The sequence below is a fragment of the Cetorhinus maximus genome, chromosome 12 (assembly GCF_964194155.1).
Source record: "Cetorhinus maximus chromosome 12, sCetMax3.hap1.1, whole genome shotgun sequence".
NCBI classification, from domain to species: domain Eukaryota; kingdom Metazoa; phylum Chordata; class Chondrichthyes; order Lamniformes; family Cetorhinidae; genus Cetorhinus; species Cetorhinus maximus.
In genome coordinates, this window is record NC_135890.1 from 64,422,549 (window position 1) to 64,445,732 (window position 23,184).

The 23,184-nt window shown below is 45.7% G+C and overlaps 1 protein-coding gene across 1 annotated transcript in view; it reads left to right on the forward strand.

Moving 5' to 3' along the window:
* Positions 1 to 23,184, forward strand: part of LOC144687161 (tRNA (32-2'-O)-methyltransferase regulator THADA) — a 173,443-nt gene that overhangs the window by 72,316 nt on the left and 77,943 nt on the right. Inside the window, exons 11-13 of the mRNA XM_078552901.1 lie at positions 7,088 to 7,273; positions 19,999 to 20,147; positions 21,583 to 21,726. Coding sequence (XP_078409027.1) covers positions 7,088 to 7,273; positions 19,999 to 20,147; positions 21,583 to 21,726 — 479 coding nt within the window. The remainder of the gene's footprint in view (positions 1 to 7,087; positions 7,274 to 19,998; positions 20,148 to 21,582; positions 21,727 to 23,184) is intronic.

Genomic DNA, 23,184 nt, shown 5'->3' on the forward strand with positions numbered 1-23,184 from the left:
TTTTTGATCTGATCCATTGGTTGTGGGACCTCTTAGCTCTGTCTATCACAAGCTGCTTCTGCTGTTTGGCATGCAAGTAGTCCTGTATTGTAACGAGCTCTCCTATCCCACCCCCTTCTACCAACTTATATTTCATCTCATTTCTATATGTCTTAGTTCTGATGAAGGGTCATAGGGACTCGAAATGTCAACTGTATCCCTCTCCACAGATGCTGTCAGACCTGCTGAGTTTTTCCAGGTATTTTTGTTTTTGTTCGGTATTGTAACTTCCCTGGGTTGACACCTCATTTTTTGGTATGCCTGGTGCTGCTCCTGGCATGCCTTCCTGGGGTCTTCATTGAACCAGGGTTGATCCCCTGGCTTGGTGTTAATGATAGACTGCGGATTATGCTGGGTCATGAGGATGCAGATTGTGATTGAATATAACTCTGCTACTGATGGCCCACAGTGCCTCATGGATGCCCAGTTTTGAGTTGCTAAATCTGTTCTGAATCTGTTTCATTTAGCATGGTGGTAGTGCCACACAACACAATGGAAGGCACCCTCAAAGTGAAGATGGGACTTCATCTCCACAAGAACTTGTGCGGTGGTCAATCCCACCAATACTGTCATGGACAGATGCACCTGCGGTAGGTTGATTGGTGAGGACAAGGTCTACTAGATTTTTCCCTCTTGTTGCTTCCTTCACCTCCTGCCACAGGCCCAGTCTAGCAGAGTTGTCCTTCAGGACTCAGCTAGCTTGGTCAGTAGTGCTTCTGCCAAGCCGCTCTTGGTGATAGACTTTGAAATCCCCTACCCAGAGTACATTCATCGCCAACCTTGATGCTTCTTCCAAGTGGCATTCAACATGGAGGAGGGCTCGAAACGTTGACTGATTTCTTCTCCGCCGATGCTGCCAGACTTGCTGAGTTTTTCCAGGTAATTCTGTTTTTATTTTGTTATGGAGGAGTACTGATTCATCAGCTGAGGGAGGGCAGTCGGTGATGATCAGCAAGTGATTTCCTTGTCCATGGTTGACCTGACTAGGGTTGTATTCCCTGAAATTTAGAAGCATAAAGGGTAATTTGAACAAAGTTTTCAAAATGTAGCACCATGGAACATGAGCATCAGGGAGCAAGGTAAAAAAATACTAAGTTACATCAGTAGTGACAATGCTGATTGGTGAGTAGCTGTTGAGTTTTTTTTATCTAAGTCTTTCATAAACTTTAGCTTATTTCTGTTAACTTTAGTTAGTCTAGTAAATAGAAGCCTGGCAGGAAATCTCAGCCCCATGGAATGCACATCCTGTTCCTTGTGGGAACTTTAGGCTGTTTCTCATGCCCTGGATAATCACGTGCTGGAAGTGTTGTCAGCTAGAGGAATTTGAATTCCAGATTTCGGAGCTTGAACTGCAACAGGCATCACTATGATAAATCCACAAGACAAGAGCTACGTGGACACCTTGCAGCTTAAGTGTGTGCAGGTATAAAGGGAATAGGTGACCATCACAGTCAAGAGGGCCAGGCAGGTAGTACAGGCATCTGAGCACATCTCATTTTCCAGTTGGAATTCAGTTCTGAATGCTCACGAGAGTGCTGGTTCCTCTGGGGAGTGCAAGGATCAGCTGTACTGGGAGGCAGGAGGAAGATTGGGAAAGTAATAGTTATATGGGATTTGATAGTTGTAGGAACCAGCAGATGTTTCTGTGGCAGGGCCTGGATCAATGTCCTTGCAAGACAATTTGCTAGTGCTGTTGGGGAGAGTTTAAGCTAACTTGGTAGAAGGATGGGAACTAGGATGTACCTGGATAAACAAGGTGTACAACAGATTGGGAGGGACAGATAGCACCAGTGTGAGACCAGAAAAGACAAAAAATAATCGTAAAAGATAAACATGTTAATAACTGTACACAGTACACCAAGTCTGACCTAACCAAGCTTTGCTATACATTGAGCAGAACTTGTCTGTTTCTCCTCATATGCTGCACCCTTGTCTTCTGACTCAATTTGGTTTTGGCAGTTGATTTTTTAACTTACGGCAATGAATGATAATCTTTATATATTAAATTCTCCCTTTTTTATTTAATTAATTATTTTATTCCGCTCCCTTGGTTGGCACTTCTAATGTGTTCCTAAGAAACTGTGTGCTAAACGAAGTTCTCTTTTCAAAAATAAACCATGTAATAAGGATGGGTTATGTTCCTGACCTGTAATTTTTAGATTAAAAACCTATTATCTGCCATGAGCCCCTTCCACTTGCTGCCTCCCTCCAGCTCGTCATTCCCTTCCCACTCCCTGACCCTCTGTCTCCCTGACCCTCCCACTCTGCAACCCTCCTGCTCCCTGCCCCTCCATCTCCCCAACACTCCATCTCCCCAACCCTCCCTCTCCCCAACCCCCCACTCCCCGACCCTCCCGCTCCCTGACCCTCCTGCTCCCCACCCCTCCTGCTCCCCACTCCTCCTGCCCCCCATCCTTCCTGCTCTCCCAACTTCCCAGTCTCCCAACCTCCCACTCCTCAGCCCTCCCATTCCCCAGCCCTCCCTCTCCCAACCCCCTAGTTCCCCGACCCTCCCGCTCATCAACCCTCCTGCTCCCCAACCCTCCTGCTCGTCAACCCTCTTGCTTGTCAGCCCTCCCATTTGCCCCCTTTTCCTCACCCTCCCACTAGCTACTTCCCTCCCTGACCCTTCATCTCGCTTACTTCTTCCCCCTGACAAACATTTGCTATGAGTGAGGGCTCGGGAGAGGGATGGCGAATGGGAGGAAGTGAGGAAGGAATATCAGGTGCAATTCTAAAGTGAGTGTAGGAACAGAGAAACCATGGGGTATATGTGCACACATTATTGAAGGTGGTGGGCCGTGTTTAGAAAACAGTTAAAAAATTATACAGGATCTTGGGCTTTATAAATGGAGACATAGGGCTGAAATTTTGTCTAGGCTCGGGTAAGCCTCACCTGCGCACCTTCACAGCTCACATGTTGCACACTCGACCTATGTGAGACTTGATGAGGGATTGTCATCTTTTCACAGGGGTTGGGTTCACAGTGCATTTCGTGTGCCAAGATGGAGTGTGGGTGCGGAGATGGGCTGGTTTGAAGGCCCATCTCAGTTCTCCAAAACAGCAGTCTATCTCCCAACATTGTTTTAAGGCTCCCTAAACCACAACCCTCACACCTACCCCCATGTCACCTTAGATTCACTCATGCCACCTCTATGCCACCTGCTGAGATTTTGAAACCCAGCCAAGCATTCATAATGGACCAGCTGTTAGAACAAAAGCTTCCAGCTCCACTGACTGAAATGAAAACAGATTTCTATTCTAAGCAGAGTGCCTGTCAATCAATGAAGGGGGAACAGATGCTGACCATTTTTTCTGACTTGAGAAGTATGTTTTTTTTAACATCCAGATCTGCCAGTCCAATTAAATCATAGCACAAAAACATAACGGCCAAGGACAATTTTTAATCCATTATGGTACTTTCCCCATTGGAAATGTACCGTAATGCAAGTGAACAGTTACACAGCGCTGGTCAATGTAAGGGTCAACTTACCTTTGGCAGGCCAAATCCCTATGATGAATCACTGCATTAACAACGTTTCTTAATTCCAAACATCACCTAATAATGACCTTTGAACCTGTCAAAAACGTTTTACACTTTGTTTCAGAATGCTCCTGACCCCTCAGCAGGCTTTCCATTTTTGTCACAAACTCTCAAACTTTGTGTGCTTTTAATGGGCTTCCAAACCCTGCACCACCAGTTGAAAATGCTGTGCGGGAGGAAATCCAAATGTCGTTCCCTATTTAAAATGAGGAACCCGACCTCAGTGGGTGCGGGTGTGCATTTTGCACATTAGGCATTCCTGACCCACAAAAAGGCCAGTGAAATTGACGTGGGGTCGGGAATGTGGAGGTAATTGGATTTCCTCTGAAAAAAATGTGTGCCAATCATACACCAAAATGCACTCCCACACCCAGATGAAAATTCGACCCATAGAGTACAAAACAAGGAAGTTATGATGGACCTGTATAAAATATTGCTTCAGCAACAACTGGAGCATTGTGTCCAATTTTGGACACCGCACTCCATGAAGGATGTCAAGGCTTTAGAGAGGGTGTAAAAATATTTACGAGAATGGTTCCAGGGTGAGGGGCTTCAGCTACTTGAATAGATTGGAGAAACTGAGGATGTTCTGCTTGGAGAAGGGAAGGTTGAAAGGAGTTTTGATAGATGAGTTCAAAATCATTAAGAGTCTAGACAGAGTGGATGGAGAGAAACTGTTCCCATTGGTGGAAGGATTGAGAACTAGAGAACATCGATATAAGGTGATTTGCAAAAGCACCGACAACAACATGAGGAAAATTTTTTTTTACACAGTGAGTGGTTAGGATCTGGAATGCACTGCCTGAGAGTTACAATGGAAGCAAGTCGATTCGTGGCTTTCAAAAAAGAATTGGATAAGCAAATAAAGAGAAAATCTTTGCAGGGATACAGGGAAACAGCAGGGGAGCGGGACTAGTTGAGTTGTCCTTGCAGAGAGCTGGCATGGATATGGCAGGCCGAATGGCTGCCTCCTGTGTTGTAACCATACCGTGATTCCATATTAAGGGGAACAGATAGAGTAGATGGAGAGAAACTATTTCCATTGATTCGCGTGTTACTGTCAGATCTTTCTGCAGTGAAATTGGGAAGCTATTGTACACACAAAAGACTAGAAAATTAACTCTGTTGCATCCTGGTTTCTGGGTGCTGTGGATGCAGTTTTGTGTTCAAAATGGCATCTGTGCCATGCACATAATTCTGGCGCAGATCACGCGAATGCCATTTTGGAAAGGAGCAAACGAGAGGCATCTTTCTCCATGTCAGAAGCAAGTGTTTGGCCATTAACATATGAGGCCTAACACTTGCTTCTGCTCATTCTTGTAACTTTGGCCTGAAACAGCCAGCACCAGTGCTAATTACTTCTAAGAAAACCAATGCTAAGCAACGTGGATTGTCAAGGAGATTAGCACACACCTTATTTACCCCCGTTCACCATCCAGAGATCTTTAACTTTATTCTAACCCCCAGGCCCCCCACCACCACCAACAAACTCTGACCTGATTTGTCCCCAAACCCCTACGAGTATACACCGAAACCCTGCCAACAGTATATTGTTTATTCCTGACCCCATCCAGCTGTTCCTCTTCCAAACACCAGCGATCTCTCTCAATCACTTATTTGAACATTGGTGTACAAAGCTGTGCGGGTTCCTATTATTGACCATTGACCTGATATTGAGGCCCACGGTCCATATTCTTGGGCTCCTTGGACCTCCCCATTTGAGAGTGGGTTGTTAGCACTCTGAGTGAGGTGACCAATCATGGACACTAACAAATTTCCAGGCTAAAGGCTGATGGTAATTTGGAGATCATGTCCGCAACAGCAATTGACACAAAATCAATTGTTAATTTTAAGTCCAAGATTGATAGTTTTTTTTATCCAAAGGTACAAAGGGACAGGGGGCAAAGGCTACTTCAAGCTATGAAGTTAGGTCGAAGATCAGCCATTGCAGAACAGGCTCGAGAGGCTAAATGGTCGATTCTTGTTCCCAAATTCAGCATCCTTCGAGGTGATATTAGGTGATCGAAGATAAGGTAGGCGCGCAAGAAGGCTGTCATCATCAACTCCAGTCCCCCAGTACCAGGGTTTAGGGATGCTGAGCTTAGCAACATATGAACAAGAGTACCATGATTGTAAGGGGTTTAACGTGGTTGAGCACTGAGAAAACTCTGTGATTCCACCTCACTCTTCCTGGTGTTCTGTCTGGACAGTACCAGTTCTCCAACATTCAGTACTTCAATTAAATATTGGGAAGACTAAAGCCATGGTCTTCAGACTCCATCACATATCCTGCTCGCTCACCACCTCCTCTATCTTTCTCCCTGGATACAGTCTTGAGGCTGAATCAAACTGTTCGCAACCTTGGTGTCATATGTGACACCGAAATGAATTTCCGACCACATATCCACACCATCACTAAGACTGCCTATTTCCACCTCCATAACATCGCTCAGCTCCACCCCTGCCTCAGCTCATCTGCTGCTGAAACCCTCATCCATGCCTTTGTTATGTCGAGACATGACCTTTCTGATGCACTCCTGACTGACTCCCCATCTTCCACCCTTCATAAACTTGAGGTCATCCAAAACTGCTGCCCATGTCTTTCCTCCTCCTCCTTCAGGTACCATGCCCTAAGTTAGATTGATCCATGATTATGCTTGGCAAATTACTGCAGTGGTTTACCGTTGCCTTCTGCAGCATGGCTGACCAAGAAACTCTCCCTCTCTTACCACCTGGCACATTGCAAGGATTTACAGGCTGATGATCAACCTGTTCGGCCACATTATGAACACACCTTCTGTGGCCATCAAGTCCTGAAGTGGGACTTGAACCCAGAGCTTCTGGCCCAGAGGTAGGGACTCTACCACTGCACCACAAGAGCTTGATGCCTGTGGCTTTACTCACACCAAATCCTGTTCCCATGTCACCCCTGTCCTCGCTGACCTACTCTGGCTCCCAGTAAAGCAACGCCTCGATTTCAAAATTCAGTCCTTGTTTTCAAACCCTCCATGGCCTTGTCCCTCCCTATAACCCCCTCCAGCCATATAATCCTCCGAGATATCTGCACTGATCTAATTCTGGCCTTGAGCATCCCCAAGTTAATTGCTCCACTATTGGCAGCCATGACTTCAGTTGCCTGGGCCCAAAGCTCTGGAAATCTCAATTCCCTTCCTAAATCTCTCTGCCTCCCCACCTTGCTTTTCTTGTTAAAGACGTTCCTTAAAACCTACCTCTTTCATCTGACCTAATGTCTCCATATGTCACTTGGTGTCGTTTTATTTGATAATTCTCTTGTGAAACATTTTACTATAAAAGATGCTATATAAATGTAAGTTGTTCTCGGGAGGCTGTACTCCAGGTTCTACTCAGTTACAAACGATTGAAAAAATAAAAATACAAATTATGTCTTACAGTGGTGCTCAGGTACAGTGTGTGAAGTATGAAGAGAGAGCTGGCTTCAGTTTGGAGTGTGCTTTAGTTGAAAATGTTTACTGTGTCTTGCAGGTTTGATCATGGCATTGAGGAAATGTTTGGCAGAGATACCAGAGAGCCTGGGTTCACTGTGGCAGGAACGCCTAACAACAAGGTGGAGGCGATTTATCAGTCAGCTGATGGACACTCTGAGTAACATTAGTCACTTCCTCCTTGACATTCTGTCGGGGACCCACCAATTCTGCTCTCAAGGTCAAGGTAAAGATTACATTGCCATTTTAGTTCTTACTATTCCTGACGTGGTTATCTTGTGCTGGCAGGATTGAGCAGATATTGCCATGGGAAAAAATACAAAGCACAACAGTAAGGACGTGATAGAGAAATATTGCTCGATTTCCTTTAGGGTTCAGGGAATGTTTCTACAGAAGATCAGCTGGGGAAATTAAATGGGGAACAGAGTCCTTGATGGTGTAAAGTAAGTGGGAGGAGATTAAAGGAGTGGATAGTGTGTATGAGAACACAGCGTATTTAGACTGTGAGAGATTGAATAGTTAGGCACAGTTCATGATGAGCTAAAGTGTGCATGGCCTGTGGCAGAAGGTTAAATGGGTGGTTAGATTCCTAGTTAGGCAATAGTGTTTTTTTCAATTCTTTCACAGGATGTGGGTGTCACTGGATAGACCAGCATTTACTGCCCATTCCTAATTGCCCTTGAGAAGGTGATGGTGAGCTGCCTTCTTGAACCGCTGCAGTCTACCTGGTGCACGTACTCTTACAGTGCTGTTAGGGACAGAGTTCCAGGATTTTGACCCAGCGACAGTGAAGGAACGGCAATATATTTCCAAGTCAGGATGATGAGTGGCTTGGAGGGGAACTTCCTGGTGGTGGTGTTCTCATGCATTCATTGCCCTTGTCCTTTTAGGCAGTAGAGGCCACGGGTTTAGAGGGTGCTGTCGAAGTGAGTTGCTGCAGTGAATTGTGTAGATGGTACATGCTGCTGCCACTGTGCGTCAGTGGTGGAGCAAGTGAATGTTTAAGGTGATGGATGGGGTGCCAACCAAGTGGGCTGCTTTGTCCTGGATGGCGTCGAGCTTCTCGAGTGTTGTTGGAGCTGCACTCATCCAGGCAAGCAGGGAGTATTCCATCACACTCCTGACTTGTGCCTTGTAGATGGTGGACAGGATTTGGGGAGTCAGGAGGTGTGTTACTCCCCACAGGATTCCTAGCCTCTGACCTGCTCTTGTAGCCACAATATTTCTATGGCTGGCCAGTTCAGTTTCTGGTCAATGGTGACCTCCAGGATGTTGATAGTGGGGGATTCAGCAACGGTAATGCCATTGAATATCAAGGAGACATGGTTAGATTCTTTCTTGTTGGAGATGGTCATTGCCCGGCACTTGTGTGGTGCGAATATTACATGCCACTTGTTAGCCCAAGCCTGAATAGTGTCCAGGTCTTGCTGCTTTGGACATGGAATGCTTCAGTATTTGAGGAGTTGCGAATAGTGCTAAACATTGTGCAATCATCAGCGAACATCCCCACTTCTGACCTCATGATGGAAGGAAGGTCATTGATGAAGCAGATGAAGATGCTTGGGCTGAGGACACTACCCTGAGGGACTCCTGCATCATTAGCTGCGTAAGTAGACTAAATGGGTAGAGTCTGTAATAAAGTAGATTGCATGTAGGTATCGGAACCAGATTAAATGGATGGTTAGCGTTAATAATAAATTGGTGCACACATGGACTGTGGGAGAAGTTGAAATACATAGAGTAGTCTATGATAAGGTGATTGTGCAGAAACTAAGGGAGGAGATTATATTGGTAGGTACAGTTCATGGTAACTCTTTCGAGTTATCAACAGATCGCATGTAACTCTTTCGAGTACATTCACAGTTCTTGGTTTCCGGGAGTGGGACATGAAACCACAACATTCTGATTCAAAGGCGAGGACAGTTCATGGTAACTCTTTCGAGTTATCAACAGATCGCATGTAACTCTTTCGAGTACATTCACAGTTCTTGGTTTCCGGGAGTGGGACATGAACCCACAACCTTCTGATTCAAAGGCGAGGACAGTTCATGGTAACTCTTTTGAGTTATCAACAGATCGCATGTAACTCTTCCGAGTACATTCACAGTTCTTGGTTTCCAGGAGTGGGACATGAACCCACAACCTTCTGATTCAAAGGCGAGGACAGTTCATGGTAACTCTTTCGAGTTATCAACAGTCACAGATTGTAACTCTTCCGAGTACATTCACAGTTCTTGGTTTCCAGGAGTGGGACATGAACCCACAACCTTCTGATTCAAAGGCGAGGGTGCTATGAACTGAGCCACAGCTGATACCTCCAGTTCATGGTAACTCTTTCGAGTTATCAACAGATCGCATGTAACTCTTTCGAGTACATTCACAGTTCTTGGTTTCCGGGAGTAGGACATGAACCCACAACCTTCTAATTCAAAGGCGAGGACAGTTCATGGTAACTCTTTCAAGTTATCAACAGTCACAGATTGTAACTCTTTCGAGTACATTCACAGTTCTTGGTTTCCAGGTGTGGGACATGAACCCACAACCTTCTGATTCAAAGGCGAGGACAGTTCGTGGTAACTCTTTCGAGTTATCAACAGATCGCATGTAACTCTTTCGAGTACATTCACAGTTCTTGGTTTCCGGGAGTGGGACATGAACCCACAACCTTCTAATTCAAAGGCGAGGACAGTTCATGGTAACTCTTTCGAGTTATCAACAGTCACAGATTGTAACTCTTTCGAGTACAATCACAGTTCTTGGTTTCCGGGAGTGGGACATGAACCCACAACCTTCTGATTCAAAGGCGAGGGTGCTATGAACTGAACCACAGCTAACACCTCCAGTTCATGGTAACTCTTTCGAGTTATCAACAGATCGCATGTAACTCTTTCGAGTACATTCACAGTTCTTGGTTTTCCGGGAGTGGGACATGAACCCACAACCTTCTGATTCAAAGGCGAGGGTGCTATGATCTGAGCCACAGCTGACACCTCGTTCCAGTTCATGGTAACTCTTTCGAGTTATCAACAGATCGCATGTAACTCTTTCGAGTAAATTCACAGTTCTTGGTTTCCGGGAGTGGGACATGAACCCACAACCTTCTGATTCAAAGACGAGGACAGTTCATGGTAACTCTTTCGAGTTATCAACAGTCACAGATTGTAACTCTTCCGAGTACATTCACAGTTCTTGGTTTCCAGGAGTGGGACATGAACCCACAACCTTCTGATTCAAAGGCGAGGGTGCTATGATCTGAGCCACAGCTGACACCTCGTTCCAGTTCATGGTAACTCTTTCGAATTATCAACAGATCGCATGTAACTCTTTCGAGTAAATTCACAGTTCTTGGTTTCCGGGAGTAGGACATGAACCCACATCTTTCTGATTCAAAGGCGAGGGTGCTATGATCTGAGCCACAGCTGACACCTCGTTCCAGTTCATGGTAACTCTTTCGAGTTATCAACAGATCGCATGTAACTCTTTCGAGTAAATTCACAGTTCTTGGTTTCCGGGAGTGGGACATGAACCCACAACCTTCTGATTCAAAGGCGAGGACAGTTCATGGTAACTCTTTCGAGTTATCAACAGATTGCATGTAACTCTTTCGAGTACATTCACAGCTCTTGGTTTTCCGGGAGTGGGACATGAACCCACAACCTTCTGATTCAAAGACGAGGACAGTTCATGGTAACTCTTTCGAGTTATCAACAGTCACAGATTGTAACTCTTCCGAGTACATTCACAGTTCTTGGTTTCCAGGAGTGGGACATGAACCCACAACCTTCTGATTCAAAGGCGAGGGTGCTATGAACTGAGCCACAGCTAACACCTCCAGTTCATGGTAACTCTTTCGAGTTATCAACAGATCGCATATAACTCTTTCGAGTACATTCACAGTTCTTGGTTTTCCGGGAGTGGGACATGAACCCACAACCTTCTGATTCAAAGGCGAGGGTGCTATGAACTGAGCCACAGCTGACACCTCGTTCCAGTTCATGGTAACTCTTTCGAGTTATCAACAGATCGCATGTAACTCTTTCGAGTACATTCACAGTTCTTGGTTTCCGGGAGTGGGACATGAACCCACATCCTTCTGATTCAAAGGCGAGGGTGCTATGAACTGAGCCACAGCTGACACCTCCAGTTCATGGTAACTCTTTCGAGTTATCAACAGATCGCATGTAACTCTTTTGAGTACATTCACAGTTCTTGGTTTCCGGTAGTGGGACATGAACCCACAACCTTCTGACTCAAAGGCGAGGGTGCTATGAACTGAGCCACAGTTGACACCTCAAGTTGCTCAGTCAATGTAACTCTTTCGAGTACATTCACTGTTCTTGGCTTTTTTTTTCCGGCAGTGGGACATGAACCCACAACCTTCTGACTCAAAGGTGAGGGTGCTATGAACTGAGCCACAGAGGTGTACTACTGGTCTATGGAAGGAAATTGAATGGGCCAGCAGAGCTCTTGATAGGAGAATGTGTACGTGGGCGGGGAGATTAAACAAGTGAGTAAATTCCATGATAAGGTAACATGACTGTGGGTATTTAAAGAGATTAAACGGCTGAGTAGAGATCATGATAATTACATGGAGCCTGTGCTGCAGCAGAGAAACAAGCCTGAATTAACTGTGATGCGTTTGGTGTATTTTGTTTCTGGAAAGGACTCCTTGCTCATGCAGAGAAAAATTCCCTGGCTTTCAGCCTGTTAAGTAGTTCTTTGAGTCCTGCTGTGCTGTGGCCTGTGGAGAAATGAACAGGTGTCGATTCACCTGAGGATTCCTCCACACAGATAAACTGTATCAGACTGAGCCAAATTACTGCTACTTTTATTGTAAGTAAAGTATTGTTAAGTATTGGAAGTTAATGAAACTTGCAGTTTGACCTTCTATTACTCTTTGACATTCAACTTCAACACAGCTGATTTGTAGATGAGAAACCATCTGGGATTTTGTTTATTATCCAGTACTGTACAAATATTCCTATGTACCCAGCACTATGTAGGATTGCCTGTTTTGTACTATGTCCTGCGTTAATGCTTTAGAACAGCACAAAATATTCTAATTAGTGCCAGAAAAATACCTTATATAAGCAATGCAACTTCATTATAAATTCATTCTCTAAGTGTGGGCAATGATGGCATGATCAGCATTTATTGCCCACCTCTGGTTTCCCTGAGTAGGTGGTGGTGAACCTTCTGGTTTCATTCAAATGCTCCGATTGACAGGCCACCTTAGAGGATACTTGGGTCAACCATTTTGGAATGGGATTGGAGTTGAATATAGGCCAGATGGGTAAGAGCAACAGATTTTCTTCCTTTGTGGACATTAGACAAACTCATTGTACTAATGCTTACTGGCCAAGGATGTCACTAAATTACTCCTGAATTCCTTGATTCCAGATGCTAACTCACTCTTGGGTATCTGTTGTTGTAAAAAAAACCCCAAGATTACAAACCAGCTTATAACTCTCTCCAAGGTATCTATTATTCTATGTATAAACCAACACTATCTTACAATTGGATTCCATACTGTAACACATTCCTGGAAATCTTTGGTTCTATATATAAACTACCGGGACCCCTCGATTAGATTCTAACTCACTCTCAGATATCTAATTTTTTTTTTATTATTGGTTCATGGGATGTGGGCATCACTGGCAAGAGAAGCATTTATTGCCCATCCCTAATTGTCCCTGAGAATGTGGTTCATGAGCAGCCTTCTTGAACCACTGTAGTCCATGTGATGTAGGTACACCCACAGTGCTGTTAGGGAGGGAGTTCTAGGATTTTGACCCAGTGACAGTGAAGGAATGGTGATCTAGTTCCAAATCAGGATGGTGCATGGCTTGGAGGAGAACTTGCAGCTGATGGTGTTCTCATGTATCTGCTGCCCTTGTCCTTCTAGTTGGTAGAAGTTGCAGGTTTGGAGGGTGCTGCCAAAGCAACCTTGCTGAGTTACTGTAGTTGTAGGTGGTACACACTGCTGCCATTGTGTGTGGATAGACCATAAGACATAGGAGCAGAAATTAGGCCATTCGGCCCATCAAGTCTGCTCCGCCATTCAATCATGGCTGATAAGTTTCTCAACCCCATTCTCACGCCTTCTCCCTGTAACCTTTGATTCCCAAGAATCTATCTATCTTGGCCTTAAATACACTCAATGACCTTGCCTCCACAGCCTCCTGTGGCAATGAATTCCATAGATTCACCACTCTCTGGCTAAAGAAGTTTCTCCTCATCTCTGTTCTAAAAGGTCTTCCCTTTACTCTGAGGCTGTGCCCTCGGGTCCTAGACTCTCCTACTAATGGAAATGGATGGGGTGCCAGTCAAGTGGGCTGCTTTGTCCTGGAGTGTTCAGTTTTTTAAGTGTTGTTGCAGTCATCCAGGCAAGTGGAGAATATTCAATCACAGTCCACTTTGTGCCTTGTAGATAAAGGAGAGGCTTTGGGGAGTCAGGGGGTGAGTTACTCGCTGTAGAATTCCCAGCCTCTGACCTGCTGTTGTATCTACAGTATTTATATGGCTAGTCCAGTTCAGTTTCTGGTCAATAGTGACCCCAGGATCTGGATCGTGGGGGATTCAGTGATGGCAATGCTGCTGAAAGTTAAGGGGTGATGGTTAGATTCTCTCTTGTTAGAAATAGTCAATGCCTGGCTCTTCTGTGACACGAATATTACTTTGCCACTTATCAACCTAAACCTGAATGTTGTCCAGGTCTTGCTGCATATGGACATGGACTGCTTCAGTGTCTGAGGATTTTTGAAACCAATTGTGCAATCGTCAGCGAACATCCCCACTTCTGACCTTATGCTGGAAGGAAGGTCATTGATGAAGCAGCTGAAGATGGTTGGGCCTAGGACACTATCCTGAGGAACTCCTGCAGTGATGTCCTGTAACAGAGATGATTGACCTCCAACAACCACAACCATCTTCCTTTGTGACTCCAGCCAGTGGAGAGCCTTTGCCCAATTCTGGGTGACTTCTGTTTTACTAGGGCTCCTTGATGCCACACTTGGTCAAAAGCTGCCTTGATGTCATAGGTTTTGAAGAAGTAAAAGTGTGGAGGGTGGGAAGAAGAACAAAAGAGAACACCTATGATAGGGTGGAGGGCAGGAGAGATTAAAAGACAAAATGTTTCATGATGTAAAGCCAGGAGCAGGACTTCACTGTGTCGACTGGGCAGGGCGTGTGCTTTAGTTGTTTCCCGTTCCTTAGTCTATGCCAGATGCCCAGTCAGGTTTCTGCCCCCACCAAAGCACCAAAACAGCTCTTACCAAAGTCACAAATGACATCCTATATGACCATGACAAAGGTAAACTTTTCCTCCTCGTCCTTCTCAAAGTCTCTGCAGCCTTTGACATGGCTGATCACATCATCCTCCTCCACTGTGGTTCAGCTGGGTGGGACTGCTCTCACTTGGTTCCATTCTTATCTATATAATTGTAGCCAGAGTATCACTTGCAGTGGCCCCTGCACTGTTACCTCTGGTGTTCCCCAAGGATCTATCCTTGGCCCCCTCCTATTTCTCACCTACATGTTGCCCCTCAGCGACATCATCCAAAGACACTGTGGCCATTTTCACATGTACATTGACTATTCCCAGCTCTGCCTCAGCACCTCCTCTCTCAGCTCCTCCATTATTGCTCAACCATCAGACTGCTTATCATCACCCAGTACTGGATGAGCAGAAATTTCCTCCAATTAAATATTGGGAAGACTGAAGCCATTGTCTTCAGTTCCCACTCTAAACTCCATTCCCTGGGTACCAACTCCATCCCTCTCCCTGGCAATGGCTTGAGATTAAACCAGTCTGTTGCAACCTTGGTGTCACATTTGATCCCAAGCTGAGCTTCCGCGCCACCACTAAGACCACCTGTTTTCGCCTCTGTAAATTGGGGTAGACAGTGGCGTAGTGGTAATGTCAGTAGACCAGTAATCCAGAGGCCCAGGCTAATGCTCTGGGGGGCGGGGGAATCATTGGATCAAATCCCACCACGACAGCTGATGGAATTTAAATTCAATTAATAAATCTGGAATTGAAAGCTAGTCTCAGTAATGGTGACCATGGCTTGTCATAAAAACCCGTCTGGTTCAATAATGTCATTCAGGGAAAGAAAGCTGGTCTGGCTTACATGTGACTCAAGACCCACAGCAATGCAGTTAACTCTTAACTGCTCTCTGAAGTGGCCTAGCAAGCCACTTAGTTCAAGGGCAGTTAGGGATGGGCACAAATGCTGGCCTTGTCAGTGACTCCCACGTTCCATGAAAGAATTTAAAAAGCCTCTGTCCACGTCTCAGCTCATCTATTGCTGAAACCCTGACTCATAAAGAGTGATAGAGTCATTTACAGCACTGAAGGAGGCCATTTGACCCATCAAGTCCATGCTGGCTCTCCGCAGAGCAATCCAGTCATTCCACTCCTCACTCAATCCCCATGGCCCTGCAAGTTTATTTCCTTCAAATGTTCATCCAAGTTCCATGTCTTCACATCTTCATTACCTCTAGACTTGATTACTCTAACACACTCCGAGCTGCTCTCTCACATTCTACCCTCCGTAAACTTGAGTCATACTCATAGAGGTTTACAGCACAGAAAAAGGCTCTTCGGCCCATCGAGTCTGTGCCAGTCAAACAAGTACTATTCTATTCCCATTTTCCAGCAATAGGCCCATAGCATTGTATGCTATGGCATCGCAAGTGCACATCCAAATACTTCTTAAATATTATGAGGGTTTCTGCCTCTACCACCCTTTCAGGCAGTGAGTTCCAGATTCCCACCACCCTCTGGGTGAAAAAATTCCTCCTCACATCCCCTCTAAACCTCCTGCCCCTTAGCCTAAATCTATGCCCCCTTGTTATTGATCCCTCCACCAAGGGGAAAAGTTCCTTCCTGTCTACCCTATCTATGCCCCTCATAATTTTATACACCTCAATCATGTCTCCCCTCAATCTCCTCTGCTCCAAGGAAAATAACCCCAGTCTATCCAATCTCTCCTCATAACTAAAAGTCTCCAGCCCAGGCAACATCCTGGTAAATCTCCTCTGCACTCTGTCTTGTGCAATCACATCCTTCCTATAATGTGGATTCCAGAACTGCACGCAACACTCTAGCTTTGGCCTAACCAGCGTTTTATACAGTTCCAGCATAACTTCCCTGCTCTTATATTCTATGCCTTGGCTAATAAAGGCACGTATCCCATATGCCTTCTTAACCACCTTATCTACCTGTCCCGCTACCTTAAGGGACTGGTGGACATGCACACCCAGGTCCCTCTGATCCTTGGTACTTCCCAGGGTCCTACCATTCATTGTGTATTCCCATGCCTTGTTTGTCCTGCCCAAGTGTATCACCTCACACTTATCCGGATTAAATTCCGTTTGCCACTGATCAGCCCATCTGAGCAGCCTGTCTATATCCTCCTGTAATCTAAGGCTATCCTCTTCACTATTTACCACCCCACCAATTTTTATGTCATCTGTGAACTTACTGATCAACCTTCCTACATTTCAAGTGTAAATCGTTTATATATACCGCAAACAGCAAGGGATCCAACACCGATCCCTGTGGAACCCCACTGGACACAGGCATCCAGTCACAAAAACACCCCTCGACCATCACCCTCTGCTTCTTGCCACTCAGCCAATTCTGGACCCAATTTGCCAGATTGCCTTGGATCCCATGGGCTCTTACCTTCATTATCAATCTCCCATGCGGGACCTTATCAAAAGCCTTGCTGAAGCCCAAGTAGACTACGTCAAATGCACGTCAATTGAGGTCATCCAAAACTCTGCTGCCCGTGTCTTAACTTGCAGCAAGTCCCGTTCCCCTATCACCCGCTTGTGTTCACTGACCTACGTAGGTTCCCAGTCAAGCAACATCTTGAGCAGAATCATCCCAGATTTTCCCTAAGTGCAGTAGCGGGTGGGAAAAAGGACATTTTACCTGCCGGCCGCAATGGTGGCTTTTAACGCCATATCGTCCCAACCCTGCCCCCTGGAACACACTGTTTCAATGGCAAGGGGTCTCCGATTTGCCCGCCACGCCGTCATCTCACTGCTTCATCACGCTGGGCGCCACCTTTAAAGTACAGCTGCGCCCAGCACACCTCTCAGTACATCCAGCCCAGGACTGCTACAAAGAAAACATGGCCCCAAAAGGCAAGAAGACTGCAGTCCCCCAGTTTAGTGATGCGTCCCTTGAGCGCCTTTTGGATGCTGTGAGGGCCCACCATGATGTCCTTGACCCCTGCTTTGGCTGCAGGAGGGGCAGCAACATTACTACTCCAGCCTGGTAGGCAATGGCAGTGGTGATCAGAGCCAATTCTGCCTAGAAGAGGTTGGCCATCCAGTGCAGAAAGAGGATGAATGATGTCACCTGTGCAGCCAAGGTAAGGCAACCATCTCATCACTAAACTCACACACTCAACCCCATCACACATTCACTGGCATCTCACTCACTGCCAGCTCAAGGGACATCACCACTCACTCCCTCACATACACCCTCACATCTCCATCTGGCCTCATCTCCTCTGAAGACTGCCTCCTCAGTCCTCACCATCTTGAGGCCACTTGCACAGATCAACCTGTGCCCCCAGACACGCCCTGAGATACCCCATTCCCCAGTACAGCCCTTGCCCTGCAGCCTCTTACCTTGCCTGAGACCACCCCCACCTTCCCCAAGCAAGCCCTAGCCCTACAGCCATTGAAAAGCCACCCCTGCCTTATGGCTGGCCTGGTAGGTAGAGACTGGCCCCAGAGCCCCCCTAAATGTGATGTGGTGCTGCCTGCTAAGCCTGGTGCTGATGACTGCAAGTGCTGCCTGAAGCAAAGTAGGCAAACAAACCTCGAAGTCTCAAGCAAAGTGCAGCCCACCAGGCGCATGTGACTTATGTACAGTTGTGAAACACACTGATGTGCTCGGATGATCCACTGTGGGGGGGATGATTCCAGCAGGCTGGGCTTATAATGACATGCAGATGTATTACAATAAGGTTCTCAATGTCTGACGGTGGGAAATGTGGTTCGCCATTGTTGTATAGCGTGGACGATTGCAAACTGGTTTCACAGCGTCGTGAAACTGATTTCTGGCCTTCTTGCCATATTGTCGGCTCATGTCGCCAAACACACTCGACGCCAGCGGGCACGTAAAATTCCTCCCCTTGATTTTAAAATGCTCAACCTTGTTTGAAATCCCTTGCTATCTCTGTAAAACTGCTCCAGCCCCACAACCCTCCGGGATACCTGCATTCCTCTATTCTAGCTCCTTGTGCATTCCCGATTTTAATTGCTCCATCATTGGTTGACGAGGTACAAATGTTCAGCACCACTCGCAGCTCCTCAAATACTGAAGAAGTCCATGTCCATATGCAGCAAGACCTAAACAATATTCAAGCTTGAGCTGATAAGTGGCAAGTAACGTGTACACCTCATAAGTGCCAGACAATTACCATCTCCAAGAAGAGAGAATCTAACCATCGCCCCTTGACATTCAGTGGCATTACCATCACTGAAACCTGCACTCTCAACATCCTGGTGCATTACCATTTGTTATATTGTTGTATGTGGTCTCATGAAGCAGTCCAGAGGCTTGTATGGTTGAACAATATCTGTTAATTAATAATTAATAAACCTCTACATATATACAGTCCTGACTGGGTGCTATTTTCATGCTGAATTCTACCAGACTCACCACTACACTCTACTACTCCCATGTGACTCTCTACATCAATGTGGGAGGGACTGTTTACCCAGTCCCACCATTAACTCTTACAGTCCTGAACACTAAATACTACACCATTGCCCAAAAACTGAACTGGACCAGCCATATAAATACGGTGGCTACAAGAGCAGGTCAGAGGCTGAGAATCCTGTGGCAAGTAACTCACCTCCTGACTCCCCAAAGCCTGTTCACCATCTACAAAGCACAAGTCAGGAGTGATGAGTGCAGCTCCAATAACACCATAATAGCTTGACACCATCCAGAACATAGCAGTCTGCTTGATTGGTACTCCATCCAACATCTTAAACATTTGCTCCCTCCACCACTGACGAACAGTAGCAGCAGTGTGTACCATCTACAAGATGCACTACAGCAGCTCATCAAAGCTCCTTTGACAGTGCCTTCCAAACCCACGACCACTACCATCTAGAAAGACAAGGGCAGCAGACACATGGGAACACCACCACCTGCAAGTTCCCTTCCAAGCCACACATCATCTTTGGAAATATATCACCGTTCCTTCACTGTCGCTGGGTCAAATCTTGGAAGAATTCCTAAAAATAACAAATTCCTAACGGCACTATGGGTGTACCTACACCACATGGACTGCAGTGGTTCAAGAAGGTGACTCACCACCAACTTCTCAAGGGCAATTGGGGATGGGCAACAAATGCTGGCCCAGCCAGCGATGCCCACATCCCATGAAAGAATAAATTTTAAAACTTAAATGCAAATTGTTGTTAGGTTTTTACAACAATCTTGCTGTTTCATGATCACCTTTATTGATACTGGCTCTTCATTACAGATTCATGTATTTAAATTAGCTTTATTAACTGAATTTACATTCCCTGTTGCCCAGCTGATGGTGGGAATTGAACTCTTGTCTCTGGATCATTTGTCCAGGCCTCTGGATTACTAGTCCAGTGAATAACCACTATCCTACCTTGCTTACTATATTTTTTAAGTAAATCAATTGAACTCTTTGTTTAGATTCCTCTCTCTAACTTACTCCCCAGTATCTGTTATTCTATTCATGCACCGCCGGAACCTTTTGATTGGACTCTGACCTGTAACTGCTTGCCGGATACCTGTTATTCTATATATAAACCACCCAAACTGTTGATTAGATTCCAGCGTTTAACTCACTCCCAGGCCCCACAGATCTGTACTCCAGAGTCAGTGTCTTCACGAGAGGAGAAGATAAAATTGATCATTATGTTTTTTTTTCCCAGATACTGCTCCATCCCTGGCTGATATGGGAATTGCTATCAAGGCTGTGATTGCTGTGGGAAAGGGTCTGGAGCAGGATGCTGGAGAGGACTCAGTGCTGTTAACCGAGGATGACAAACTGATCCTCACCTGCTGCTGGGTTACACTCAGGGTAAGTTCTTCAGTAAACCTGGTACTTGGGAAACCTTTATTCAATGGTTCCCTTCCATAAAACAGTATGAAACTTAGAAACATGGGCCAAGGTGACTGGCTCAGGAGAAGTTAAGAGTGGAAGTATTGCAAATTACCCCCACAAGAAGAAATGGACTGATTCTACACATAGACAGTGGTAAACATCCAAAGTATTTGGTACTTCTCGTTCATCAACGTTTGGTCAACAAATAAGTTAAAATACAGTGTAAAGTAAACAGGAAGGGCTTGCAAAAATACAATGTAAAGCAGGAGTCCACAACAGACTGGGAAAGATATAAAAAATAACAAAGGGTTAGAAAGCAAGTAATAAGAGATGCAAAAATGGAATAGGAACAAAGAACAAAAGGGATATCAGAGCTAAGATTATGACCAATTTCTCTGTTACTTTTACCTTTGCTTCTATCAGCTACCTAAAATGCATCTACCTGTAGACAGGTTCCAGTCAGCTTTGGCAATTGGAAACTCCTGGGCCCGAATTTTATGCTTGGCACGGGAGCGTGATCGGCGGGACCAGAAGCTGATGTGAAATCCACTCCCATCCTCCATTGGCTTCCAACGGTGATTTCACGTTGGCTGGCCAATTAACAGCCAGATGGCCTGAAACATGCTCAGTGGTTGGGGGAAGGGCAAGCACCGAGACAATTGAGGGTATGGGCAGGTGGTATCACAAAAGCTCCCTGAAGGCTGACAACTGCTGTGAAGATGCCTCAGGGAGCTGCAGAATTGTTGGAGTGATGTCAGCACACAAAGAATGTCCCAAACTGTCTATAATGACACAAGAACCAACTGACAGCAATACTCATCAATCATCAAACTTCAGGCATATTTGGACATTTTTTCCCACCCTGCATCGAGAATGGTGAAAAAACGCGAATGCTGCCTGACCAATTGGCCTGTGCACCAAGCGTAAAAGCACACAGGCCACGTAAATTTCGGAACAATTGCATGTTTAATAGGCTTAATTACTCTTTTAATTGTTAACTAGCGCTTCCGACCCCCACGCATGCCCACCAGCCGTAATATCATGCGAGGGTGCCATGATGTCGGGACGTGTGCCTGACGTCGTCTTGTGCGATTTCACTGAATTTGGGTCAGTCACGCACCCGCTCAAGCTCTATAAAATTCTGGCCCTGATTCCATTGTCTCAATTCACACATGGGGCATTGGGTGACGTGTTGGAGAGTGGCCAGCACACGTGGGGCATTTGGTGAGATTTTGGTGAGGGGCCAGCACACATGGGGGCATTGGGTGAGGTGTTGGTGAATGGCCGCCACCCATAGTTCCATTCAGTGTCCAGCATTTGTTGAGGTTCTGGAAGGTGATCAGCACTCGTAGCAAATCAGCAAAACAGAAGTTGGGGGAAGGTGTGACGGATTGTCTTTGCTCATTGGCAGGAGCTGGGACTGCTCTTGGGGCACCTGGTGGAGCTTGGACTTTCAGCCCATTCCTCTGCAGATTTGGCTCAGCTGCTCTCCGTGAAACAGATACAGAACATCGCAGGAGTTTTCCTGAACATCCTTCTGAAATGTCGGCACTGGGTGAGTGTTAATGATTCAAGCAGACTGAGAGGCCTGGAGAAGGATAATACCATCAGTCACACTGTAACACTCCAAGACATCAAACACAGTCATAGAATCATAGAAATTGATAGCACAGAAAGAGGCCATTCAGCTCGTTGCCAGCTGTCAAAGAGTTATTCAGCCTAATCCCACTTTCTAGCTCTTGGTCCATAGCCTTGTAGGCTATGGCACTTCAGGTGCATATCAAAGTGCTTTTTGAATGTTATGAGGGTTTCTGCCTTTAGCACCCTTTCAGGCAGTGAGTTCCAGATCCCCAGCACCCTCTGGGTGAAAAAACTTCCCCTCAAATCTCATCTAAACCTCCCACTTCTTACCCTCAATCTATGCCCCTGGTTATGGACCCTTCAATGATAGGGGATTGGGCCTTCCTATCGACTCTATATAGGCCCCTCACAATTTTTAACCCTACAATTAGGTCTCCCATTCGGTCTCCTCTGTTCCAAAGAAAACAACCCCGGCCTATCCAATCTTTCCTCATAACTATAATTCCCCAGTCCCGGCAACATCCTTGTAAATCTCCTCTGTACCCTCTGTAGTGCAATCACATCTTTCCAATAGTGCAATGACTAAAACTGCATGTACTACTCCAGCCTTGGCCTAACTGTTTGATATAGTTCCAGCAGAACCTCCTTGCTCTTATGTTCTATGCCTTGCCAAATAAGGGTAAATATGCCGTGTGCCACTTAACCACCTTATCCACCTCTCCAGCCACCTTCAGGGATCAATGGCATGCACTCCAAGGTCCCTCAGTTCCTCTACACCACTTAGTATCCTATTGTTTGTTGTGTGCTCCCTTGTTAGGCTTCCCTAATGCATTACCTCACACTTCCCTGGATTGAACTCCATTTGCCACTGTCCCACCCATCTGACTAGTGCATTGATATTTCCTGCAGTCTACAGCTTTTTTCTTCTTCATAAACCACACGGCCAATTTTTGTATCGTCTGCAAACTAATTAATCATGTTCCCTGCATTCAAGTCCAATTCATTGATATATGCCACAAACAGTAAGGTAATTGAGTCTTTTGAACCTCACTGGAAACAGGCTTCCAGTCACAAAAACACCCATTCACTATTACCCTTTACTTCCTGTCTCTGAGCCAATTTTGGATCCACTTTCAATGACATTAAACCCCTTAATACCTCCTCTCTCATATTAATTTAATCAAAATAGGAACTATTAGGGACAAAGAGGGTGATATATACTTAGAGACATAGGACAAGCCTAGGATACTACTTGAGTACGTTGTATTGGTGTTTACTAAGGGAGAGGATGCTGATAGAGGTTGAGGTAATTGATGGAGTGAAAATTGATAAGGAGAATGTACTGGAAAGGCTGGCTATGTTTAGGGTGAATAAGTCGCCTGGTTCAGGTGGCTTGCACCCCTGGTTTCTAAAGGAAGTGGGAATCAAGATA